We start from the raw sequence: 25121 nt of genomic DNA, 5'->3' as shown, positions 1-25121 counted from the left end.
CAGTAACCTTTCTCAATCTAAGTCCCACTCCCACCCTAAGTGATAGCCTCTCTCAACTCTTCAATTCCCCCACCTTGCCCTTGGAGCAGTAATTTCCAGTGCCTCTTTTCCACCCCTCGTACTGAGTGGTAGCTTCTCTCAGTCCTTTTGAAGTTTTTTTAAGAGCTGGGTCACAGTGGTGGAGTAATGGGCTAAGATGCAGTTTTTATGGCATATTGACATATTATTTCTTCTGTAAATATTACCAAATATTTTTATAAGATTGATTTTCCCATTTTGGTTCTTTTTCATATGCAGGAAGATCCAGGGGTATTGGCTTATTGTTCTCTGCTCTTCATTTTGCAGTTCTGCGCATAAAAGGAAGCCCATAGCCAAAGTTGTGTACAATTTACTTTCTGATCGTGACTTAAGGAAAAAATTGAAGGACCTTGGATTGTCTGCTCAAGGGTCAAAACAACAGCTGATTAGAAGACACCAAGAATTTGTACACATGTACAATGCACAGTGTGATTCTTTAAATCCCAGGTCAGGTAAGCCAGCAAACGGGATAAGAAATTTATCTGGCAACTGTGTGTAGGAAAATGGGGATGAAACTGGCAGGTGAATGACACTTAATTTGCTAGGTATTCATGGGGGCATATTTGGGTGAGGCAGAGATGGTATCGTGATGCACACATAGGCATGCAGAGTGAACATGGACACACATCTGACCTCGGAGCAGGTCTAAGCTTTGTGTCAGAGGGCGTGTGGCCTATTTAATAAAGGCGCATGGGCTCCCATGTTACCATTACAACATAGACACCTCTTAATAAAATTATCTAGGAGTTCCCTGTGCCTGCAATCTATAGGTGATTTCTCCTCCTCTCATTTGTGACGCGTCATACTGTGTGCAAGGCTCAGATCCTAAAAATGTCTTTGAATGGTTGTAAGTATTTATTTGCTCGCTTGCTTGTTTTACAACTATTTATTTTCTGCTAATCCCAGTCCCTGTTGGGTTGTAACAAACATACATAATAAATTAACGTAAAACATGGTTAAAAGACACTTAAAAGGTTTTTGAAAGACAGTCCCAGACATCCTCCCCATCTGAACTATCCATCATGTAATCCTGAGATGAGTTTCTGTACACATCCTGAAGTCAGAATGCCTTTAAATACCTCCTAAAATCAAGCATATTTAACAATCTAGGATGTCTTACAGGCCCAAGACAAGACATATATTTGAGTCCCAAAAACAAATAATTCTCTGTTATGTTGCCATGTGGGTGTAGGGCTCAATCTTCATCAGATGCACCTGGAACTAATAAAATTATTTTGCAAGATTGGTGCAGGAGATATGTATAGGGAGAGGCATATCCAGTAGAAAAGGGGAGCTAATATGTCCTTATTACAGATTGCTGGTGAGACCTTGGCTGTAGTATTGTGTTCAGTTCTGGAGGCCATAGCTACTACTACTACTAATCATTTTTGTAGCGCTACTAGACGTACGCAGCACTTTACAATTATATGCAGACATTTTCTCTGTCTGTAGTGGGCTCATAATCTAAGTTTTTGTACCTGCGGCAAAGGAAGGTTAAGTGAACTTACCCAAGGTCGCAAGGAGTTGCAATGGGAATCGAATCCAGGCTTCAAGGATCCAAAGCCTGCTGTACTAACCATGAGGCTACTCTTCCCTCCCAGTTAATCCTCTGAAGGGATATAGACAGTGTATTGATAATCCAGAGATGGCCTATGAAATTGGTTCAAAGTCTGCACAGAAGCATTATGAGGTTTCTAGATGTGGCGCTAAATATGTAAACATGCAAAGAAAAAATCAAGGAGAGAGAAGAGTAAAATTCAAATACTTCAAAGGTATAAATAATGCACAAGAAGTACATTTATTGAATGGCAAGGAAGTTCCTGAGCAAGAGGTCACAGTTTTCTGTTTATTTAAATACTTTTATAATCTGTCCCTCAAATAAAAATCAGAACAGCTATTAAATATAGTAACTATAACTACATCATGACAATACAAATGCACAGTGTCCCGAAGATTGCTACATAACACAATAAAATGACAGTGGAATTTGGTTTTCAGTTACATATTATCACTTCAAATCACTGGTTAATAAAAGGCAATATTTTTAAAAGTTTCCTGAAAACAAGCATTGAAATGGCATATTTAACTCAGTACTCTATCCACCAATGTAACTGATTTTCATTTTTTTTGTTTTATTTTTTTACCACAGGAAAAAACAGTTTCTTTCCTGAGAAAATTGTGCCTTCAAAACGTCGTCTTATGGGCTCACATTATATTGAGCTTTGTAGGCCAGGGTGAACATCGTGAACCAAATCCTGGTTTAACAGGAAGCTAGCAAAGGGTGACCAGAGCTGTTGAGAATAGCCATACTGGGTCAGACCAATGGTCCATCTAGCCCAACATCCTGTTTCCAACAGTGGCCAATCCAGGTCATAAGTACCTGGCAGAAACTCAGAGCAGCAATACTCCACGTTGCCAATCCCAGGGCAAGCAGTGGCTTCCCCCGTGTTTCTCTCAATAGCAGACTATGGACTTTTCCTCCAGGAACTTGTCCAAATCTTTTTTTTAAACCCAGATTCTCTAACTGCTGTTAACTATATCCTTTAGCAAAGAGTTCCAGAGCTTAGCTATTCGTTGAGTGAAAAAAGTATTTCCTCCTATTTTGTTTTAAAAGTGCCAACCAACATCTGTAACCTGTCTCTCCCAGAGGAGTCATAAAGTAGTGTTAGACTCCGAGGGGGTAGATCCGAGAGCAACGTTGGAAAACACTTCTTCATGGGCCTTACAGTATTTGCTGGTCTAGTCCGTTTCTCTGTTTTATGACTTCTATTGCAATCATTGACTTCAATTTATTATAAGGAAATGCTACTGTGTTATAAATGTTTCTACCTTGGCTTTGTATTGTGAGACTTAGAGAGTGTTGGATGCTGGCTACTTTCAAAGTAATTCTCTGCAGTTCCTTTACTATGCATCAATCATGAGGAAATGTTATTGGATGAAGGAAACCAGAGCAGAGCATTTATTTCTAGAAGGAAATGTTCTCATTTGTGATTGTTCAGTATTGGAGTTACTCAACCAAATTATTCTGCTGTTTATCAGCTTCCAAGCCCCGATGTGTTAGGAAGATGGTGCAGGAGACCTGGATTTGAAGAGAAGGGATAATCCCATTTTGTTCTGCATGAGAAATAGGATCATTTTGAAATTTTTAACAAATTGCAGAATGAAGTTGATAAGAGGAAGATTAAAGGAGCTGTTTATTTGTGGTATATGTTTAATGATGAAGTGATGCAGATGATGGGGCTGGTGGTTGGGAGGTGGGGATAGTGCTGGGCAGACTTATACGGTCTGTGCCCTGAAGAGCACAGGTACAAATCAAAGTAGGGTATACGCAAAAAGTAGCACATATGAATTGTCTTGTTGGGCGGACTGGATGGACCGTACAGGTCTTTTTCTGCCGTCATCTACTATATTACTATGTATGACAGGAAAACCAATTGGTCTATCAAGTCTTGCCAGTTATTTCTGTCCACACTGCAAGTGCTAATCCTTTCTTCTGTTGTGACACATTGAATGAAACAACTCCAAAATATAAACTTTAAACAGGATTTATCTGTTTTATAAACTGTTAAAGTAATAAAATTAAATATTTTTCTCAACAGATGTTTTCATCTACTTATCAGTGAGAAACCCAGGACTTAATGTGTTGCATTCAGTTTTTCCATATGGGAATGAATGGTAGGCAAATTCACATAACTTACTCTCGACAGTAAGACTAGGGGACATTGAATGAAGTTACGTGGCAATACTTTTAAAAGGGGTAGGAGGAAATATTTTTTCCCTCTGCAAGTAGTTAAGATCTGCTTACCAGAGGATGTGGCTACAGTGGTTAGCATATCTGGGTTTAAAAAAGGTTTGGACAAGGAAATGTCTATAGTCTGCTATTGAAATAGAAATGGAGGAAGCTGCTGCTTATCTCCGGGATTGGTAGCGTGGAATGTTGCTGCTCTTTGGGATTCTGCATGGAATATTGCTGCTCTTTGGGATTCCGCATGGAATGTTACTGCTGTTTGGGATTCCGCATGGAATGTTGCTGCTCTTTGGGATTCCACATGGAATATTGCTACTTTTTTGGGGTTCTGCATGGAATTTTGCTACTTTTTGGGGTTCTACATTGAATCCTACTCCTACTTGGGATTCTGGCAGCTACTTGTTACTTGGATTGGCCACTGTTGGATGCAGGATACTGGGCTAGATAAGACCATTGGTCTGTACTATACTATAAGGCTTCTACCCCACCATTACCAAATAGAGTTCTATCTGGTTTACAAAGTCAAAAGGGACTGGATAGTTTCAAGAGATGTACAAATAATTGGAGCAGAGACAAATCTTCAAGCAACGTATGATTGTTTAAAAAGTTAGGTTTTCAAAGCTTTCCTAAAAACCTTACTATTACTCATTCTTTGAGCCCATTAAACACAGATTTATAGCAAACACTTTTTGGACTGGAATAAAGCCCCACTATGGCTATTTTTATGTTCTTAAAATCTAGAAATACATGGCTTTCTGGATCTCTGCTCTCCCCAGCTTGCAGGCACAAATGGTTGTTAAGGAAAGCACAGATTTGCTATCCATGCCAAATTTTGGGTGAGACACCTCCTACCTCTTGGGGACACACTGGTTGAGAAACAGTGCTACAGGATATCACTCTTCATCTAAGTCGGCTAGGTAGATGAGTATACAAGATCCTGCTTTAAACTATCAGCCATCCTTTATTTATTTATTAGGATTTATTTACCACCATTTTGAGGGATTTCACTCAAGGTGGTATATAGTAAGAATAAATCAAATATAAGCAATAGACAATTACAACAGTAAAAATATTCAAATAACATTAAAAAGCATGGTATAGTATACTACTTACAATGTCAACACAATATGTAGTAGAACATTATAATTGATAGTGAAGGGTAAAGCAAAGATGCAACATATAGATAGGTAAGAGAGTAAGAAGAGTTAGAAAGTAAGGTGACTGATTTAAAGAAAGTTGCATATGAGGTCAAAGAGATGGTTAAATATTATCTCAGCTAAGGTAGGTGTGGATAAACATGTCCTGCTGCAGTATGTGCAGCCCGAGTCATTCCTTGTGTGTGTGAGTGAGACTAACAAGTTAGTTACTTCTTCCATTAAAGGCCTGGTTGAAGAGCCAAGGTTTCACCTGCTTCCTGAAGTAGAGATAGTCTTGTGTTAAGCGAAACCTTTCAGGGAGTACATCCCAGAGTGTGGGGGCTACTCCGGAGAAGGCTCGCTTGCGGGTCTTTTGGAGAGGGTGAGGTTAGGGATACTCCTTGGGGAGGACCTTAGTGTCCTTAGAGGTGTGTAGCGAGTGATCCAGTTCTTCAAGTACTTGGGGCCATTTCCTTTAAGGGCCTTGTAGATCATACACAGAATTTTAAATTTAGCCCTGTGTTGTATTGGTAGGCAGTAAAGATTTTGCAAAATTGGTGTAATATGGTCACATCACTTGCAACCTTCTATTAGTCTGAATCAATTGGATCTGGTGCAGACACTTTGTAGTCGGATTGTTGTAGAGTGCATTACAGTAATCCAGTCTTGATGTTATCATGGCGTGCACGACTAGGATAAGATTTGCCTTCTCAGTGTAAGGAGAGAGGCAGCGTAGTTGTCGCAAATAGTAGAAGCAGCTCTTGAAGTTTGCTTCGATTTGGGGAATTAGAGTAAGTATTGAATCTAACTATTCCAGCTGTATTGTGATTTGAGGGGGAGTTCGTACTTCCCAAAAGATTTTGATGTCAGGTACGTGTTAGGGACCCAGAGAAAGTCGATTTTACTTGGGTTCAGGCAAAGCTTGTTGTGTTTAGCCAATTCTTGAATTGATGCTTATCTCTTCATAGAAACAGGAAAGCCACTAAGAACCCTGAGGCCCATTTAGACATCAGCAGTAGTTTTTTTCCATAGAAAGTGGAGCATACAGAGATATGAAGCTGCTGCTCCACTTTCTATGAAAAAACTACTCCTGAAGTCATCTTGGATGATGAGTTTTGCTATCCGGGCTAAGCCTTTCTTGTCCCTGGTTAGCTGTTTTATGTCACTACCTCTGATGCAGCCTTATTATTTATTTATTTATGAACATTTATACCCCACTTTTTTCCACAACAAGCAGACTCAAAGTGGCTTACAATGTACAGGAATCAATTACAATTACATTAGATAGGGTAAAAGGAACAGGGTAGGAAGGGAAGAGGGTCTAAAATGGACTGTGGAAGTAGCTGTCAACGCGCAGCAGCCGGGACTGGCAATGTAGAAGACGACCCTGGCCTGGTTCGGTGACTAAGTCAGGCTGCAGGTGGCTCAAGCGGAGCTCGCAGGAAGAAACGTGGCCACATCAGGTCTGTACAAATAAAGAAGCTATTTGGACTTTGTGTCTGCTTTCTGTTTATCTCTTCTGTTGTTGCAAGACACTCATCGCCTCTTTGCTATTCTAGTCTATTTCTATGAATACACACATTCTCCTGTCTTCTTTTGCATCAGAGAATTGTAATGTTCCTGTGCTCAAAGTACTTATCTTGATGTTTGCAAAGTATACGTGTAGCAGCTGAATTGGTACTGGCAAGGGAGATATTTTAATATTAGCTAGTTTCTCATATGAGCGTATATGTTTTTTATGTAATATTTTTTTGTCTAACTTTGTTCGTTTTATGTGCTATGTCTGTGATATGTTATCAGCTTAGAATTTGGAGAAAATGTGGAATATAAATAAATGTTATTATTATTATAGCTTGATCCCTAGGTGTACCTCCAAAAGATCTAAAACTTGAATACTGTATTCTCAGAGTAGAAATCATTTATAATAATTTACTCCAGCCCTTTCATCATACTCCCAGTACAAACATAGTTAAAATACAAGACACACAGGTATAAACATAACACAAAAGAAAAATTGTATAATACACAATGCAGATAATAACTTTTGTAAATAAAAGTTTTTCACTCTCAGTAGTTTATCCCACATCTGGGGTGCCTGGACTGTGCACTCTAGTGTGACTACCCACTTCACAAACTGTTCTTGCTGGGATGAACAGAGAATAAACTGGTTTAAGTTTAGATATAAGATTACTAATCTTTGGAGGATAACCGATATATGGTTTAAATACCTTACATAATAGATGGTAATGGATAAAATTCTAAACACATTAGTGAGATGTGATCGTTATGTTGTAACCTTCAAATTATTTTAGCAGATGTGTTTTGTGCAAGTTGTAAAATTTTTGATTGAAAATTCAGGTAAACTCAGCTACACTATATAGCTTAATTAACTACTAATCGAAAACTATATAAAGAAATGGATGCAACCATCGAACCGTGCATAATTTGAAAAATACTGCCAGTGTCTTCTCTTTTTCCTGTCATGCAATGGTATTCCTTTTTGATTTGTTTTTAAATTTTGTAAACCGCCTTGCTATGCAGTACAGGAAAGGTGGTACATCAAGATTACTAATAAACCATAAAAAAGGACTTTAATCTGGGGGTGAAAGGAAAGAGGAGTCAATTAGTGTACCTTAGATATTGTACCTTTTCACAAATGGGATCATCCATACTGTTGACTACTAGGAATTGGAGACTACCAGAGCCTCGTTTTTTTTTTTTTTATGTTAATAGCGAACTCATCAGTGATTGTGACATCCTTGCTTTGTATGCGTGCAATAATGTCACTGATGCCTGGCTTTTTTGTAGCACAGTTTCATATTTTACAACTCTGTGGGGAGGTAAGTTGGCCAAAGTATATTTAGAGGCAAAAGGATATCTTTTGTTACAAGTAGGAAAAGTTATGGGCAAGAAAGGAAGGAAAATGAGGGCAAAGGGCAGCAGAGAGACACGGATCTGGCTTTTAATAAGGTGATAGTTTGATGGCAGGATGTAGTATTGTTTCTTTAGTTTTAATTTTTCCTTCTCTTGTATTCCAAGGTTGTGGGGTTTTTTTTTCCTTTTTTTTTCAGGGCTCTTCTTTGTGTTGTGGTGTGGAAATATTCCTGGAGTTTGTACCTTAAGCTAATATCTTTTTTTCCTCTTTTGATAAGACTATGAATCATTTGGAAGCCAGAACAGCATGATACAATACCAGAATGCACAGTCGCTCTGTGTCAAAATGTTCAACAGAATGCTAATGCACATTGCTATCACATATAATCTAGTTTTCAGTTTCAGAGAATAGGTTTGCTGGCTTCTCTTTATATTCTGGCCAGGACTGCTTTTGGTCAGGCATGCTTAGCATTTTGAAGCAATGCTACATACATTTTATGCAGAAAAGTGGGCCGATATGTCTCTAATCAGGAGCCGAAGAGTGTATTGTATGTGACAGTAATGAGCAAACTTCATTAATAGCCTGTTTGAAAGTGGGAATGTCTGCCAAAAATCAGAATGGGAAGGATCTGAAGTATTTCTGCTGTGATAATGTTTCCTTTTGTGTTTATAAACTGGAGTGTACAGTTTCTCTGATAAAAAGGTTCAATTTTCATGTTTTGTTTTCTGTTTGGAGTTTATCTTGTTTCTCTAACTCAGATGCTTTCTTTAATAGCTACACAAATTGTGAAAGAGATTGAGTGCAGTGAGAAGACACGTGCCTTACTGGAGTCGAAACCCACTCAGCACGTACGTATTCAAATTTCTGTGTGTTGTTAGAAGATGAAAGATGATACCACTTCTATATGCTAATATACTGCTGCAGAAAGATGCTCTGTGGAAGTTCACTCAGTGTGCCCTGTCCTAAACTAGTTTGGAACAATTAGCATACCATATGAACAATTCCTAAAAACACAAAGATAATATTGTATTCTAAGTGTGACAGATGGGTCATCGCTCTAACTAGAGCTGGGAAAATTGTCGTCCCAGCTGCCTTTTAGTTGGGGGTAGCAGGTGTCTTGGCCATTCTGTTATGTTCTTTTAGTGGTGTTCAGTGGTGGATGATTTAATTTGCTACACTTAATGTACACAGGTCAACAGAAGCTTGGTGGGTTAACTGTTGTGCCTGGCTTGGTTTTGAACCAGTAGCTTGAAAAGTGAAACATAATCTGCTCATCTGGCCAGTAACATTTTTAGTTGAAAAGAAAAAAGATGAAAGCAGCGTATTGAGTAAACAAGTGCCTGGAGTAAGGATGGTGATTGAAAATTCCAAATGTTAAGTCCCTTCACCTAGGACTCTATTTATAAAAATGTATTTATCATTTCCCTGGCATTGTCAAGATGGTGCACAATCACAAAGCATTAAAAACGCCGAAGCTGATATATCATCAAGGAAACAGCAAACTTTACCAAGCGGCTTCCTTTATATGCTTACCCTTGTCTCAAACACAGGTTGTGCGGTAATTTCAGTTGTCACATTCTGGGTGCCGGGCAGCAGATTATTGCTTGATCCTTCTCATTTTTGTATTTGGAGTAGGGCTGTACCAAATATTCATACTCACATTTGGCCAAATAGTGATTCAAATTCGAATACGAGCAATCTGGGGCTCTACTGAGATAAACACTCGATCTCAGATTTCATGTTGCTTCTTTTATTTTTTGTTATGTTAAAGCTCAATGCCCAGTATTCATTATTTGTATTTGGCAGAAAATGATTTTAAATTCAAATACAAATAATCTGTGGCTCTACCGCCCTAAATCCATCTGAAATAAACACTTGATCTCTGATTTAATATTTTTTCTTTTATTTTTTGTTATGTTAAAGCTCAATGCCCAGTATTCGTATTCAGCTGAATAGTAAAATGTGCTATTCAGTACACCTCTAATTTGGACTGTGGATTTTAGATTTATTTACATATGTTTCCAAACGCATGATCTAGGCCTTGAGGCCTCTCATCAGAAATTCAAAATCTCTAATTCTAAGGCATTTGACTACTGATTTTTCTTCTCCTTCTCGATAGCTGAGGTTGGGGGAGTACAGACTTGGGGTGACTTTCCTTTCTCTTTTCTATAATGCAGAAAAATTGTATTTCATTTCATTCTGATTCTTAATGTGTTTAATTTTATTATGTTGTAAATCGCCTGGATGGTTTATCTATAGGGCGATATATCAAAGAGAAACTTGAAATGTTCTGTTCAGGTCCAGTAGGTATCTCTCTGTCCCCAGGCTGCTTATAGTCTAAGTTTGTACCTGAGGTGATGGAGGGTGAAGTGTCTTACAGGTGCGATTTGAACCCTGCCTTCCCTGGTTCTCAACCTGCTGCTCCTCACTTCATTGGTGAAGTTGGGAGAGAGTAATTTAGGTAAGAAGCTTAAGATTGCCACATTTCCACTGGCTCTGGGAATACGTAATAGGAAGGGCTCAAGTCCACACAATTACATTTATTATACATTTTATTTTCTTTAGAAATTTGATTCAAGTTCTGGTTATGTTGTTTTAGGCCATGACTTTCACAAAGGACCAGACTGAGAAAGAAATAGATGAAATTCACAGTGAATATAGTAAGTAAGGATATTGTACCTTGATTTACTTGCCGGAAGTAAGATAATATATAGCCAGTTCCTAGACTTCTGTGTCTTTTAACATAAGGTCAATGTTGTACTGGCTGCACATGAAACTTTTGGAAGCTGTATACAGTAGAGGCTGATCAAATATTCGGGCGTATTTCAGTTTTGGCTCCAAATAGAAGTAGCCCCCAATCCCTCCCCCCTCAAACAGAAGTAGCCCACCACCTGGATCCCCCACTCACCCGTAGGCCTCCCTAGGTCTACCTTACAATCGCTAGTGGTCTAGTGGTGTAGTTGGGGCAGGAGCGATCCCCAGTCGCTCCAACCCATGTCAGTTTCAATGCCAAAATGGCTGCCGGGATCTCTAGCAGCAGTCTTGTGGCAGCCATTTTGACAACAGAGCCTGCATGGGCAGGAGTGACTGGGGATCGCTCCTGCCCCAATTCCACTACTAGACAACTAGCAATTGTAAGTTAGGCTCAGGAAGGCCACGCTTATTTGGAGGGAGGGAGGGAGGGGGACATAGTGGTTGGTTTTGGTAGCAGATTCATTTTCAGTCGCCCTGTTGTATACAGTTGTGCAGGAGTGCTTGATTTCTGTAAATAAGTACTAGTTTGTGTAGCAGGTTTCTACTTTCTGCATAAAATTATATGTGTATGAAATCCTGAGCCAACTGTAAGGTTTCATCACTTAGAGACAGTTTTAGTCCTGATTTAAAGAAAAATGACAGTTCCATGTTTGTGGTAAGAAAATGTGCTGAAACTCCGATGAGGTGTGAGAGAGATTTCAGTTTTGCTTGTATCAAAGGTTAGCAGCTCAGCAGCAAACAATGCAAGCACATCTTAATACTCTGTACCCCCAACACACCTCTTCACCAGAGCATTCAGCTTTGGCACACAGTAGCTGCACAATGGACGCTGGTGCCCCAAATTCTGATATTTATGAACCTGGTCTGTGTTTCTGCTGCATTTACATATTTTTTTGATTTAAATGCTTTCCCAAAAGTTTGAGGCAGGTACATAACATGTATAACAAATGACACTTTATATTAAACACACAAATATTTTTAGCATGAATCATGAGTTAATGTTCTGGTTTTTGTTTTGTGGAAGACCATAAATCTTGATGTCAAACCATGTTAAAGATGAATGAGGTTATTAGTTGCAAATTGTAACTTGGAGTTCCCTGCTTTACGTTACGAGTGACAGAGCATTGCAATTAAGGAATCTTGTTTTTGTGTGTGTATATGTATGTGTGTAGACCTACTGAAAAGTCGATGGAGCATGTGTCCCTCACCTGTGCAATGTGACATCAATACTTTGTTCTCCTTTGTCTCAGTCTAACATCCCCCAAGCCAATATTATTACTCCATCCCCTTTATACTGCGCTCTCTCTCTCCAGCTGTGGGATGCTTGTTGCAGCCACTCCATTGTTGTGTTACCTCTTGGCCTTGCTTTTTCCTCAGTACACTTGTTGCAGCTGTGGACATCCTCTTCCTGTCCATCCACCATTCATGTTGCCCCCTTCCAGCCGTGTGAGTGTCAACAGACAGGCAGGGTTATTATGCAATTCATCATAAAATTGCTGCTAATTTACATGAGAGGAATTTACTGGTTTTAAACAATTCTAGCTTTTGCTCCTAGTTTTTTTCCATTATATGATCAGTATTATAGCAAACTCTGGGGTCCCTTTACCAAGCTGCAGGAAAAAGGGCCCTGCGCTAGCGGCTGTTTTTCCCATGCGCCAGGGCCCTTTTTACCGCATTGGGTAAAAAAAACCCTAGGCACACATGGCCATGTGGTAAGAGAACTCTTACTGCATGGCTATGCGACGGGGAGCCCTTACCGCCACCCATTGAGGTGGTGATAAGGGCTCTCGTGCTAACCTGGTGGTAACCGGGGCAGCATGTGGCGATGCCCGATTACCGCCAGTTTACCACCGCACAAGCCATTTCCAAGTGTTTTCTTTTTCCCCCAGAAATGGCACACTCTCGGGGCAGGACTAGCCAGTGCTAAGCTGCTCTGTAAAAGGCCTCTTCTATTTGTAGAGATGCCAAGAGAGTACAAGGTCCAGTGAGCTGTGTTTTTCTTTCATTGCTTTAGAGTTTACTGCTCTCTCCGGGCTCTTCTGTCAGTGTGGATTTGGGCATAACACTTGGTTTCATGCATATTCTGCATCTTTTGTTTCCTTAGTAGATGCTATTTGCAGACCTCAGCAGAGTTTACAGCTCTGGAAAGAAATTTCCAGTTTTCACTTAATGAAACAGCACTGCAGATTTTCATTGGTACTTACTTCTTTTCAGTTCCTTTCCCTTTTTAGTTATGTTTTACATCAGGTGCTACTGCCCTGTTGTTGAGGGCCACTCCATCAGTCTTTGTGCCTAGATTTGGTTGTACATGCACAACACAACCTGAATGTCCAGAGAGAGCATCGGGAGGCAAGCAGGAGCCCTCTTCTGCAGAAGCGGGGTGCCATGGAGGCCAGGACATGACACCCAAAGGCTGAAGAGATGCAGTACAGCAGACGGGCAGCTTAAGTCCCACCTGTTGAAGAAGAGAAAGAGTCCCATGGCTGCAGAGAACAGTGTGCCACAGGGGACTTGCTCCTGCCAGTGTAGGGAAATCATAGACTGAGCCTTTATTTGCTGCTTCTTTGGGTTTCTTCTCTCTTATTAATCCTCTTTCCCCCTTGTCTAGTCCAGCTATCAGAGTGACAATGCTCAGCCTGGGTCCACAGCGTCTGTGGCGTAGACGGTGGCTATGAGGAATGTGTTTTGTTTGCTCCCTGAACATCACCAGCAGGTGTCACTCTAGCATGGCAACTCGGGTAACTCAAATCTCTTGCTCCCATGGGCTATGATTACAGTATCCCTAAAAGAAGATGTTGGACTTGGGAATTCAGTTGTGGCCTTCCGTAATCGGAAGCAATAAAAGGATAGCCTGATTCCATATTCTGAAATTACAGTAGAAAACCACAAATCCATCGCACAACCATCACATTGATAGTGAAAGGAATACAGCGCACCATCAGCGTATAACTCTATATCATGATTTTTATGGTTACGACTGTTTTAATGTTAGAAGCAAAATTTGTTCTTTCCTGTGATTACAGCCAATCAGTAATCTAAAATCTTAACTCCCTGGAGTAGTGTTTGTGGATGTCTGATTCAGTTTCTTGGGAGAGTCTGCTGGTAGAAGTTTTGGCAGCCTCTTTATGAAGTGCTAAAAAGGGAAAGAAAAATAGCCCACGGGATTCTGGACTTCATGAAAAGAGCTGTTGCCAGAGGGAGAGCAGCGTCCTGTAAAGAGCAGTTTAATTGCTGAAGATCTGTTTAATGTAAATCTTTATTCTTAAAGTATACTGCTGCAGGCTGTCCGAGTTAACTGAATTCCGAGGTATTCCTTATTATAAGAGAAAAGGGAGCAGTGTTTTCTAGCCATCTTCACCTTTTTGCAAGTGATGAGCTCTAATTCATTATCCTGTAAGAAATAGCAAGAAGGGTGAGAAGAGAGGTAACTGAGCATTTGAGGCAGAGGCTGGGATGAGCAAGGCCTATTATCCAGTACATAAGTCTTGCATAACAGGATCATATTGTCTTGCCTATATTTAGTGGATGAGTAGCCTAAAGGTTAGTGCATCGGGTTTGTGGACCTGAGGAACTGGGTTCAATTCCTACTGCCGCCTGACAGTCAATAGTCAGTTGAGATCCTGGGGAACCAAGTTCAATTCCCTCTGCAGCTCCGTATGACCCTGGGCAAGTCACTTAGCCCTTCGTTGCCCAAGGTACAATATATAACTTAGATTGAGAGTCCATTAGGGACTGTGTAAAGTACCTGTAATAGAAATTGTAAACCGTTTAGTCACCTCGGGGATCACTTGTGGGGTATATCAAGTGCTGAAAATAATAATAAAAAAAAAATAAATAGTATTCCAATCAGTGTAATAAAAACATCAGAAAAGTCTCTCACGTTTTAACTCTGGTCTTAGTACTGTGGCCAGTTGGTTAGCCAGGCATGGAACTGAATGAATGATATTTAACTCCAGCCCTCACATGGTGTGGATTTCATGTTGGCTCCTACTCATTTTCTCGCAGCCACATTGATTGATTGGGATTTATTTGTCTTTGTGAAGAGATTCATCCAAGGTGGACAAGAAGGTACAGCTTGACATAAAACTTGCAATTTTTATTACCAGCATAGCAATAGTGACATGAGCATGACACCTAGTAACCCTGTTTGATTCCGTAAATTATATTATGTTAAGTTTCTTATATACCTCATGTACCTTTCACAGCTGAGGGCGGATCCCCAATAAAAATAACCAGACATTCCTGGGAATTACATCCTCTCTCAATTCTTATATAAATTTTAAACCTAAAATGTGCATGTTTCTGGAATAAAGGTTTTGATAATTTTTGAAAGAGCTTATAGTTATTAAAAGATCTAATTTCTCCCAGCAAAATATTCCACATTTTGGCTGCTTGAAATGCAAAAGTTTGAGACAGTACCCACTTATATTTCACCCTTTTTGGTTCAGAAAATGAAATGTTTGCTGTTTAAGCAACCAGTATGATGCATAGTTGAGAGAATAACAAGATCAAACAAATATAATGGAGCCTGACCATGTAATATAGTAAAAAGCATTATATGTAATTTTAAAAATAGCTCTGCCTCTGCTGAGAGCCAATGTAACTTAATAAAATAAGGTGTAATCCTCCGACTTCTGTGCTGAATGTATCAAACTTGTTGCACGATCACACTGGGTTCCTCAGGGAAGTTATTTTTTTGTTTTTCGTTTTTACATATTCAGGTTTTTTGAGTATGCATTTGTGGTATGTGTAGAATTTAGTGGTAACTATAAGCTGTATGTGATTTATAAGTGAGTGTTACTTAAGATTATGATTCATATTATAACTGCAGTTATTTGTTGTGGGGTATAATAAGAATTAACTGTTAATGTATATTTGATTTAATGAGATCTGTCTTAAAAATTTGAAACATCATCAACTGCAAGTTGCAATACAAGTAACAGTAGGTGTGTGCGCATACATTTTGAGGAGGTGGAACATAGGATGTGCTATGATGGTTCCATCTAAACACTACTACATGCTTTCCCTGGGAACGCTATGGGTGTAATGGATATGGACTGAGCACAATCTAAAATTTAAATAATTATATTAATGATTATATGTATGAATGGTTATTTAGTTTAATTTTTCCCAAGTATTTTTTGGTGGAATATTAACAGTAAGGTAAAGCCTTCTTTATAAACCTCACCCCAGTCCTACCTAATTCTAATCCTACAGAAGCCATAATATGTTAAACAAGATTGGGGATATTGAGGATCCTTGAGGAACCCCTCACATCTCACCTCAAAACCTGCCATTTTGATTCTGTAGGATCTATTGGCTATATAACCCTTAAACCAAGTCCAAAGATCTAATAATTCTAATCACTTTATCCTTAGATGTAAAATTGATTCCCTTTTAACATTTGAATCTCACAATTCCTAAAGTTCTTAAATTCTCTTATTATGCACTTGGCAAATCCACTCTGTGAAACCTTGTTTTACCTCAGGAGACCTGAGGAGAATAAGCTAAAAGTTGTGGCTGTAATTATCAAAGGTGTTTCTGTGGGTAAAGCAGTGCTTTGCACACAGAAGTGGTCTGTTAAAAAAGAGTTGGCTACCTGTTATTGAGGAAATTTACATATGCATAGTGTTTATTTACAGTATTTTTTCCCTGTAAGATGAGGAGGAATTCTTGGGACTGGGGAGAGGTTGGTGCTTACTTCATTTAGCCCAGAACATAAACTCCAAATAGCAGGTGTAAATGAAGGTGCCTAGTTACCTAGAGCAATTTTCAAAGTAGATTTAGATGCAGACTGAACTATGCATGCACGTTTTACATGTGCACAGTTCAGAAATTACCCAGCAGTATTAATGTATGATCTTTCATTCAGGAAGGAGTAAAACTGTATTATATCACTGCCACAGTGTTCGGCTCACTCTTTCTGCTCTATATTTCTAATGAGGTGACACAGAAGCCACATGTCCTTCTCTCAGATACACCACCTTGGCACAGAAAAGGTACAGCAGATTTAAAAGCAATGCAAGCTTGTAACTCTCCTCTCCTCCCACCCCAAGACAGGCGCCCAGCATTGTATTCAAGGTGCGTGTGTTGCATACACCCCCCCTGCCAGACCCCCCCCCCCCCCCCCCCCCCCGCTCATGCTTTAAAATAATCTCTGTTCCAGTCCTTCGCCCAGACAGCAGCAGCAGCAACACTATAGGCGGCCTGCACCGGGACTCTCGCTCTCTCTTTCTTTTTCTTTCTTTCTCTCGCTCTCTCTTTTTCTTTTAATATCACTCTCTCTCTCTCTCTCTCTCTTTCTGAACCGCCCCGGTCCTGGTGCAGGCTGCCTGTGAATGCCCCTGCTGTTGCTCGTGTGAAGAGTAGAGTGGAGGTGATTTTAAGGGGGGGTGGAGGAGATGCACCCCCTGTTAAAACTTCCTGGCTGTGCAGCCCCAACCCCCAGTACAGGTAATAGTGATTTATTTATTTATTTTAGAGCATTTATATCCCACATTTTCCCACAAGTGCAGGCACAATGTGGCTTACAATAGTATAGCAAAAAAGTATATACAATAAGAGGATGGGTAAACAGAGGGTTACAGAGCAGGGATGAATACACAGAAAAGACATTGAATGGAGAAGCTGTCCAACAAGTGTAATTTTGTAGAGATCCATTTTTAAGCGCAACCAGTGGGTCAAATGGATGGCTGCTGTAAGGAGTAGGCTTTTGTAAAAAGGAATGTCTTTCTTAAATAATTGATGGTCCAAAATCCCTTTCAATTGCTTCGGCAGGACATTCCAAAACTTAACACATGTGAATGGGAAGGACGAAGCGAACATATGCTTGTATCTGACTCTCCTACTGCTGGGATAATGTAAACAGAGAAAGTTGCGCGATGACGGCGCGGCATTTCTTGTGGGCAGATCGACGAGGTCGAGCATGTATTCAGGGTCTTCTCCAAATATGATCTTGTGCGTTAAGGAGCAGACTTTGAAATTGATGCGGTCTTTGACTGGGAGCCAGTGCAGGGCAAATCGCAATGGTTGTGCATGTGCAAAACAAGACTTGCCTGGTATCAATCTAGCAGCTGTGTTCTGGGCTGTCTGGAGCTTCCGTAATAAATAGTCATGACAGCCAGCATAAATCCCGCTGCAGTAGTCCAGGTGCGAAAGTACCAGCCAGTGAACAAGTGTGTGGAACAGATCTCTGGGTAGGCAGTGTCTGATATGCCTCAGCCGCCACATTGCAAAGAACATTCTCTTCACTACAACCTTCACTTGGTTGTCCAAGAGCAGGTGGTTGTCGATCTCGACCCCCAGAATTTTCAGGCTGTTTAAGATGGGTAGCTTAAAGCTTATCCTCCTGGCTCCAATATGGACCCACATAAGACAGGTATTGCCAATGAAACTTTTGCCCCTGCAGACACAGGACAGATACAATACAGGTAATAGCAATGCAGACTTTCCACCCCCAGTGGAGGAGGTGGAGATAAGGATTGTACCTGAATTTAAGAAAGAATGGGACAAGCACAGAGAGTCTCTAAGGAGAGGATGGGAGAGATTAGTAGTTAACTGACTAGATAGGCCATATGGTCTTTATCCACCATCATTTCTGCATTTCTAAGACAGTCTCACACAGGACAGGTACAGCACAGGTCATAGCAAAGCAAGCTTACTACTCTTCCCCTACTAGTGCCTGTGTCAGTTTCATTTAGGAGAATCTTAGTTTTCTAAAGATACATGTACTAAGACGGGGAGTTGCCTTTTGTATTTCAGGAAGAAAACATCAGAGTGAATTTCAGCTTCTAGTAGATCAGGTGAAAAACAAGTGGAAGAAAACTGGCCAGAAAAGAAGACAAGAACTGAAAGAGGAGGAACAAATAGACCCTGAAGATGGCACAAGAAGAAGAGGTGAGTGTACGAAAGGAGGGTGTGATCATATGATGGTAATGAAGCCCTAAACTAGTGTTTTCTATGTACATGTCATAAAAATATGGCTGTGATCTTAGAATATGTAAATCTACTTTAAAATCTGTTGAACAAAATCTGTGCACTTTCCAGTAAGACAGCAGACAGGTATATTCCTATGTTTGAGACCACAGAAGGGAACGTCAAGAGATGAAAAATGGAGGGAAGGGAGCATTGATGGGGCTGGTGGTTAAAAGGCATTACTTGTCTATTTGTTTAGACTTGCAGAAATAAAAACATTTGAAGCTTAGCATATTTGTGAGTTTGACAACCACAAGAACCCAGCAAAAGGGAGTGAGTGATTTTTATTGGTGTCTCTGTGGGGCACACTGAATTCAGTCTGAGGCTCCTATGTTTGGGTGGATTGTGTCCATGAATGGTTGAGTTGAGGAGGGAAGGTTATATCCCCCCCCCCCCCATAAAATAGAAGCCACAAAAGTTAACCTTTCTTCCTTGTCATCAAGCAGATGAAGCCATTACGTATGGGTTATGTCCATCAACCAGCAAGGGAGATAGAGAGCACTCAAACTTTCACAGTGCCCTCTTGGCCAGCTAGCTCCACTGCCTCTTCAGTATTCTTTATCTCCCTTAGCAGGGTGGCTGCAGCTTGTTCGAGCTCCAGAAAAATCTGCCGGGAGGTGGTTCCTGGCTTGCCAGTTGTTAACCGGGGGTGTTGGAGGCTATAGCAGCTTCACTTTAAAGGCACATAGGTTAGCCCTTTCCCTGCCTTACCCATACCTCTGTGGATGTGGACATATTGCCTTGCTTTCCCTGTCCTTACCCACCAACAGTGGATGCAGGCATATAGGTTCGCCCTTTCCCTGCCTTTCCCACTCATCTGAGCCTCCGGAGTCTTCAATACCTCTGCTTTCCTCACAGCTTAAAAAAAAAAAAAAAAAAAGTCGCGTCGCGTTTTTAAACGCAGAGACGCTGGAACAGAGGTTTTTGACCTGATTTTCAGCAGGATCGTAGTTGTACACTAGATCCTTTGAGGTAAGAGTGTTTTCCAACTCCTCCGGGGTGGGCCCGCGATCGGGGCGATTTTGGCGCGAAACCGCCATTTTGGATTTTACCGCCGTTTTTCGGCGATGGCTGCGGACAATGTAAAGCGCTGTTCCACTTGTGGCAAGCGCAAATCAGCAGCAGGGCTCTGTAAATCGTGCTGTACTGGCGTAGGAGCCGGCCCGAGCATGGCGAGCGATGTTTCTTCCCGCTCTGAGCTGGCAGCGGACGCCATTTTGCTTACACCGCATGGCGCGGCCTCCGTGGACACGGAGAGACCTGAGCCGGGTGGGGCACCTCGAGATGAGGTTATTTCAGGAGTGGCTAGCACCGGACAGGATTTGGGTGCCCAGGGTGAGATTTTCTCCCCGGATTTTGTGCTTTTGCTGCATAAAGCATACATGATGAAAAGAGCCCTTCCTCAAGGGTCGCCTGAGGCTCCTCTGATTGCCCCCCCCCCCTGATGGATTCTGGCCTGGGACTGCCCAGTGAGGCTTTTTTCTCGGATGCTTGGCCTAAAGATAAGCGCAGAAGGGTTAATTCCCCTTCAGATTGTGGTGCACCTTTCCCCCCCCCCCCCCTCCGTGGTCGGGGTGTGAGGATTCGGAGAACTCTGACAGACGTTCTTGGTCTGAGGAACCAGAGTCAGGTGCGGATTTACCACAGGATCTGGATGATCCCTCCGCGGTGAGGATTTTCCACCGTGATGAGCTGCCAGCGCTTATTTCAGATACCCTGCAGGCCCTCTCGATTGAAGATCCTGACAGTGGCATGGCCTCCTCGGGTAATCCCAGGATGGCTAGTACCAAGAAAGCTGCTCGGGCCTTCCCTTTGCATGACTCCATCCTAGAGCTTGTTTCGGCTCAGTGGGCTGACCCCGAGGGACCTTTGAGAGTTTCCAGGGCTATGGGGCAGTTATACCCTCTGCGTGAGGGACATACGGCTCGTTTTCAAATGCCTACAGTGGATGCCTTAGTCACTGCGGTGACAAAGAGAACTACCCTCCCTTTTGAAGGAGGTGTTGCCCTGAAGGATGTTCAAGACCGTAGGCTGGAAACAGCATTGAAACAGTCCTTTGAAATTGCAGGTCTCACTGTTCGGGCGTCTGCATGCAGCTGTTATGCTGTGAGAGCCTGCCTAGCTTGGCTGCAACAGGCAGTGGCTCAGCCCGGAGATGGAGCGGAGCCCTTCTTGGATGTGGCTCCGTGGATGGAGGTGGCCTTGTCCTTTCTGGCTGATGCCCTTTATGACCTTGTCAGAGCTTCGGCTAAACAAATGGCAGTAGCAGTGGCGGCTCGCCGTCGTCTGTGGCTACGACACTGGGCAGCGGACATGGCCTCTAAGCAAAGGTTGGTGAAGTTGCCTTTTCAAGGACTTCTCCTATTTGGTGAGGAGTTGGAGAAAATTGTGAAAGGCCCCGGTGCCTCCCGCCGAGCAAGGCTGCGGCCGATACTCCATCTACTTTGTGGTGCCGCGAAAAGGTGGGTCCTTTCGCCCTATTCTGGACTTAAAAGAAGTGAACAAGTCCCTGAGAGTGCGGCATTTCCACATGGAATCCCTGCGCTCCGTCATTGCGGCGGTTCAGCCAGGAGAGTTTCTCACGTCTCTAGACCTGAAAGAAGCTTACTTGCACATACCGATTTGGCCCCCGCACCAGAAGTTTCTGAGGTTTGCGGTGTTGGGAAAACATTTCCAGTTCAGGGCCTTGCCTTTTGGCCTCGCCACAGCTCCCCGAACCTTTTCGAAGGTAATGGTGGTAGTAGCTGCTTTTCTCAGGCGAGAAGGTATCAGGGTTCACCCGTACCTAGACGACTGGCTCATCAGAGCAGACTCTGCAACAAAGAGCTTACAAGATACAGCCAGAGTGGTCTCAGTACTGCAGTCTCTAGGCTGGGTCGTCAATATGGCCAAAAGTCACCCGTCCCCTTCACAATCTCTAGAGGTTTTGGGGGCCAGGTTCGACACAGTCTCGGGCTATGTGTTCCTACCCGAGCTAAGGCGGTGCAAGCTTCAGAATCAGGTCCGTCTGCTCCTGAGGATGCCCTGCCCGCGAGCTTGGGACATTGTCCAGCTGCTGGGATCGATGACAGCCACGATGGAAATGGTACCCTGGGCGAGAGCGCACCTGAGACCTCTACAGTATTCCCTACTCCGGAGATGGTCTCCTATTTCTCAGGATTACCAATGCAGACTTACTTGGCTCCCTGCGGCCCGTCTCAGCATGGAGTGGTGGCTCTCGGACAGCATGCTGCGGCGAGGAATGCCGCTGACGCTCCCCGTTTGGTGCCTAGTGGTAACAGATGCCAGCCTGAAGGGCTGGGGCGCACACTGCAAGGGGAAGCATGCCCAGGGTCTATGGACACCCGAGGAGTCGGAGTGGTCCATCAACCGCCTAGAGTTGAAAGCGGTGTTTCAGGCGCTTCTGGCCTTTCAAGTGACCCTGGAAGGATTGGCTGTCAGAGTGATGTCGGACAACACGACAACTGTGGCCTATATAAATCGACAAGGCGGAACAAGGTGCAGAGCACTAGCCGCGCAGGCCGAACTGATTTGCCACTGGGCCGAGCTGCATCTTCAGTGTCTGTCGGCAGCTCATATTGCAGGTCAGAGCAATGTGCAGGCCGATTATCTGAGCAGGCATCAGATCGATCCAGCAGAATGGAATCTGGCAGCCGAAGTATTCCTGCAGATCTGTGCCAAATGGGGCAAGCCCGTGATGGATCTAATGGCGACAAGTGCCAATACCAAAGTCCCGTGCTTCTTCAGCAGACGGAGAGATCCTCGCTCGGCGGGGTTGGATGCCTTGGCTCAACCCTGGCCTCCGGGTCTACTTTATGTGTTTCCCCCATGGCCCTTGATAGGGCGCCTGCTCTTGCGGATTCGGCTGCACCCAGGAGAAGTGGTCCTCATCGCCCCGGATTGGCCAAGGAGACCTTGGTATGGAGACCTCCGACAGATGCTCCTGGAGGCTCCTCTGCCGTTACCTCTGGTACCGAACCTGTTGACTCAGGGACCGGTAGCCATGGAGGACGCCGGCCGCTTTGGTCTTACAGCATGGCTATTGAGAGGGCGCAATTGAGGGATAAAGGTTATTCCAATAAAGTTATTTCCACTCTCCTGCAAGCCCGCAAGCGGTCCACTTCCGTGGCTTATGCCAGGATTTGGTGCCTGTTTGAGTCTTGGTGTGCTTCCAGAGCCATTGCTCCAAGGCGGGCTCCTGTCTCGCCGATTCTGGACTTTTTGCAGGAAGGTGTACAAAAAGGCTTGGCCTATAATTCCCTGCGGGTGCAGGTGGCAGCGTTGGCCTCCTTTCGTGGTAAGGTGGAAGGCGTGTCTTTGGCTGCTCACCCAGATGTGGCACGGTTTCTTAGAGGGGTGCTTCGGCTCCGACCTCCAGTGCGAGCACCCTGTCCAGCTTGGAACCTGGGGCTAGTTTTGAAAACCCTGCAGGCATCTCCTTTTGAGCCGCTTCGGCGAGCATCGGAGAAAGATTTGACACTGAAGGCCGTTTTTCTGGTGGCCATTACCTCGGCGAGACGGGTGTCAGAGCTCCAGGCGCTGTCCTGTAGAGACCCATTTCTGCAATTTTCAGAGTCTGGAGTCACGGTTCAGACCGTGCCTTCCTTTATGCCTAAGGTGGTTTCAGCCTTTCACCTAAACCAGCCTATTTTCTTGCCCTCTTTTTCAGAGGAAGAGTTTCCAGAATCTTTTGGGCAGCTGCACCTTTTGGATGTGCGCAGGACTCTGCTGCAGTATCTGCGAGTTACTAACTCTTTCAGGACTTCTGATCATCTGTTTGTTTTGCTATCTGGTTCTCGCAGAGGGTCTTCAGCGTCTAAAGCCACTATTGCCCGCTGGCTCAAAGAAACTATCTTTTCAGCTTATCTGCTGGCCAGCAGGGTTCCGCCTGTAGCCTTTAAGGCACATTCTACTAGAGCGATTTCTTCCTCTTGGGCTGAAACTGGAGCACTCTCTCTTCAAGAGATATGCAGTGCAGCAACATGGGCTTCTAAGCTCTCCTTTGCCCGACATTACAGGCTGGATGTGGCTGCCAGGAGAGATGCGCGTTTTGGTGCACAAGTGCTAGCGCGTGGTGTGGCTTGTTCCCACCCTATCTAGGGATTGCTTTGTTACATCCCATATGTAATGGCTTCATCTGCTTGATGACAAGGAAGGGAAAATTAGGTTCTTACCTTGGTAATTTTCTTTCCTTTAGTCATAGCAGATGAAGCCATGAGCCCTCCCTGTATGATTGTCTGTATGCTGTGAATCTGTTTTTCAGGTTCTGTTCTAATTTCCTGAAGTTCCTTCCTTGGGAGAAAGTTGGAAAACAATCTTCAGGATTCATGTTCAGTTTAAATTTAGGAGGATGTGTTCATTCCCTCCAGCATGTTTATTTTGGAGGATGTGTTGATTCTCTCCAGGAGGCGCGTGTGTTCCCCTCCAGTTCTATAAATAGGAGGATGAGTTCATTCCCTCCAGTGTGTTGGGAGGATGTGTGATTCCCTCCAGGAGGCGCGTGTGTTCCCCTCCACTTATACATTAAGGAGGATGAGTTTATTCCCTCCAGGAGGATGTGCATTTCCTCCTTTATGAGTTCATGCCCTTGTGATGGGCCATCGTTCGCTGTGAGGAAAGCTCTTGTGATTCGCATTGCGGTTTGCCATACTGCTTTGGAAGCTTCAAATACTGAAGACGCAGTGGAGCTAGCTGGCCAAGAGGGCACTGTGAAAGTTTGAGTGCTCTCTATCTCCCCTGCTGGTTGATGGACATAACCCATACGTAATGGCTTCATCTGCTATGACTAAAGGAAAGAAAATTACCAAGGTAAGAACCTAATTTTCCCATATGCCAGTTTACTGGGTTCAGCTACTTGTAGTTCATCAATTATTTCTGCACTGCCTCTTGCTGGTGGACACATCGAGGTGGTTTGGAAAAGTTAATGTAAAACAGGGAGAAACAGAAGGGAACTGCAGAATCTGACAAGATGGGGGTTGGGGGTGGGAAGAAAGAGAAAGCAAACAACATCTAAAACGAGAGGAGGATAGTAGATACGAGGCATCTAGGAAATGAGCATAGAGCAACACGCAAGGGGGTGAGGGGAAAACAAGGATGGAGAAAGTTACAAACATACCTCTTGTTTGTGCTGTGTTGTGTTGTGTTGTGACAACTTTGTGCTGTCAGAGAAGTGGCAAAGGCTTGAGTGAACATTTCAAGGCCAACCAAACTTCTTATAGGATGATGCTGTCGGAGGAGAGAATTTCAGAGGGTCTGTGCTTGGTGCAACCTAAACATGCATGTGAAACTGGTGGGATAGTTAAATGAAAACCCTACAATGACTCAAGCAGATAAGTTGGGAATGTACTGCCAGTGCTTAACAGTAGCCAAAAAACTATTTCTCTCGTTTTAGGTCACATTCTGAAATGTTTATCCTTGGTGTCGGACCTTTTTTTGCACTAAACTTCCCTTGAAGAGTGGTTCCCGTGCTCTAAGTGGAACCCTTTGCCTCCATTGAGGTTACATGGGTGTCTTGCTATCTTCTCCGCCTCTTTGATTCTTCTCGGCCACCAGCGAT

At 43.0% G+C, this 25121-nt stretch overlaps 1 protein-coding gene across 5 annotated transcripts in view; it reads left to right on the top strand.

Annotated features, from left to right (window-relative positions):
- Nucleotides 1-25121, top strand: part of RAD18 (RAD18 E3 ubiquitin protein ligase) — a 185732-nt gene that overhangs the window by 82096 nt on the left and 78515 nt on the right. For all 5 annotated transcript variants that reach the window (XM_030207274.1, XM_030207273.1, XM_030207275.1 and 2 more), the window contains exons 7-10: nucleotides 346-530; nucleotides 8612-8685; nucleotides 10437-10497; nucleotides 18353-18487. In XM_030207274.1, the coding sequence (XP_030063134.1) occupies nucleotides 346-530; nucleotides 8612-8685; nucleotides 10437-10497; nucleotides 18353-18487 (455 nt within the window). The remainder of the gene's footprint in view (nucleotides 1-345; nucleotides 531-8611; nucleotides 8686-10436; nucleotides 10498-18352; nucleotides 18488-25121) is intronic.

This window comes from Microcaecilia unicolor, chromosome 6, assembly GCF_901765095.1.
Source record: "Microcaecilia unicolor chromosome 6, aMicUni1.1, whole genome shotgun sequence".
Lineage (NCBI taxonomy): Eukaryota > Metazoa > Chordata > Amphibia > Gymnophiona > Siphonopidae > Microcaecilia > Microcaecilia unicolor.
Note: the sequence above shows the minus strand (reverse complement) of the source record. Positions and strands in the feature narration are given on the sequence as shown.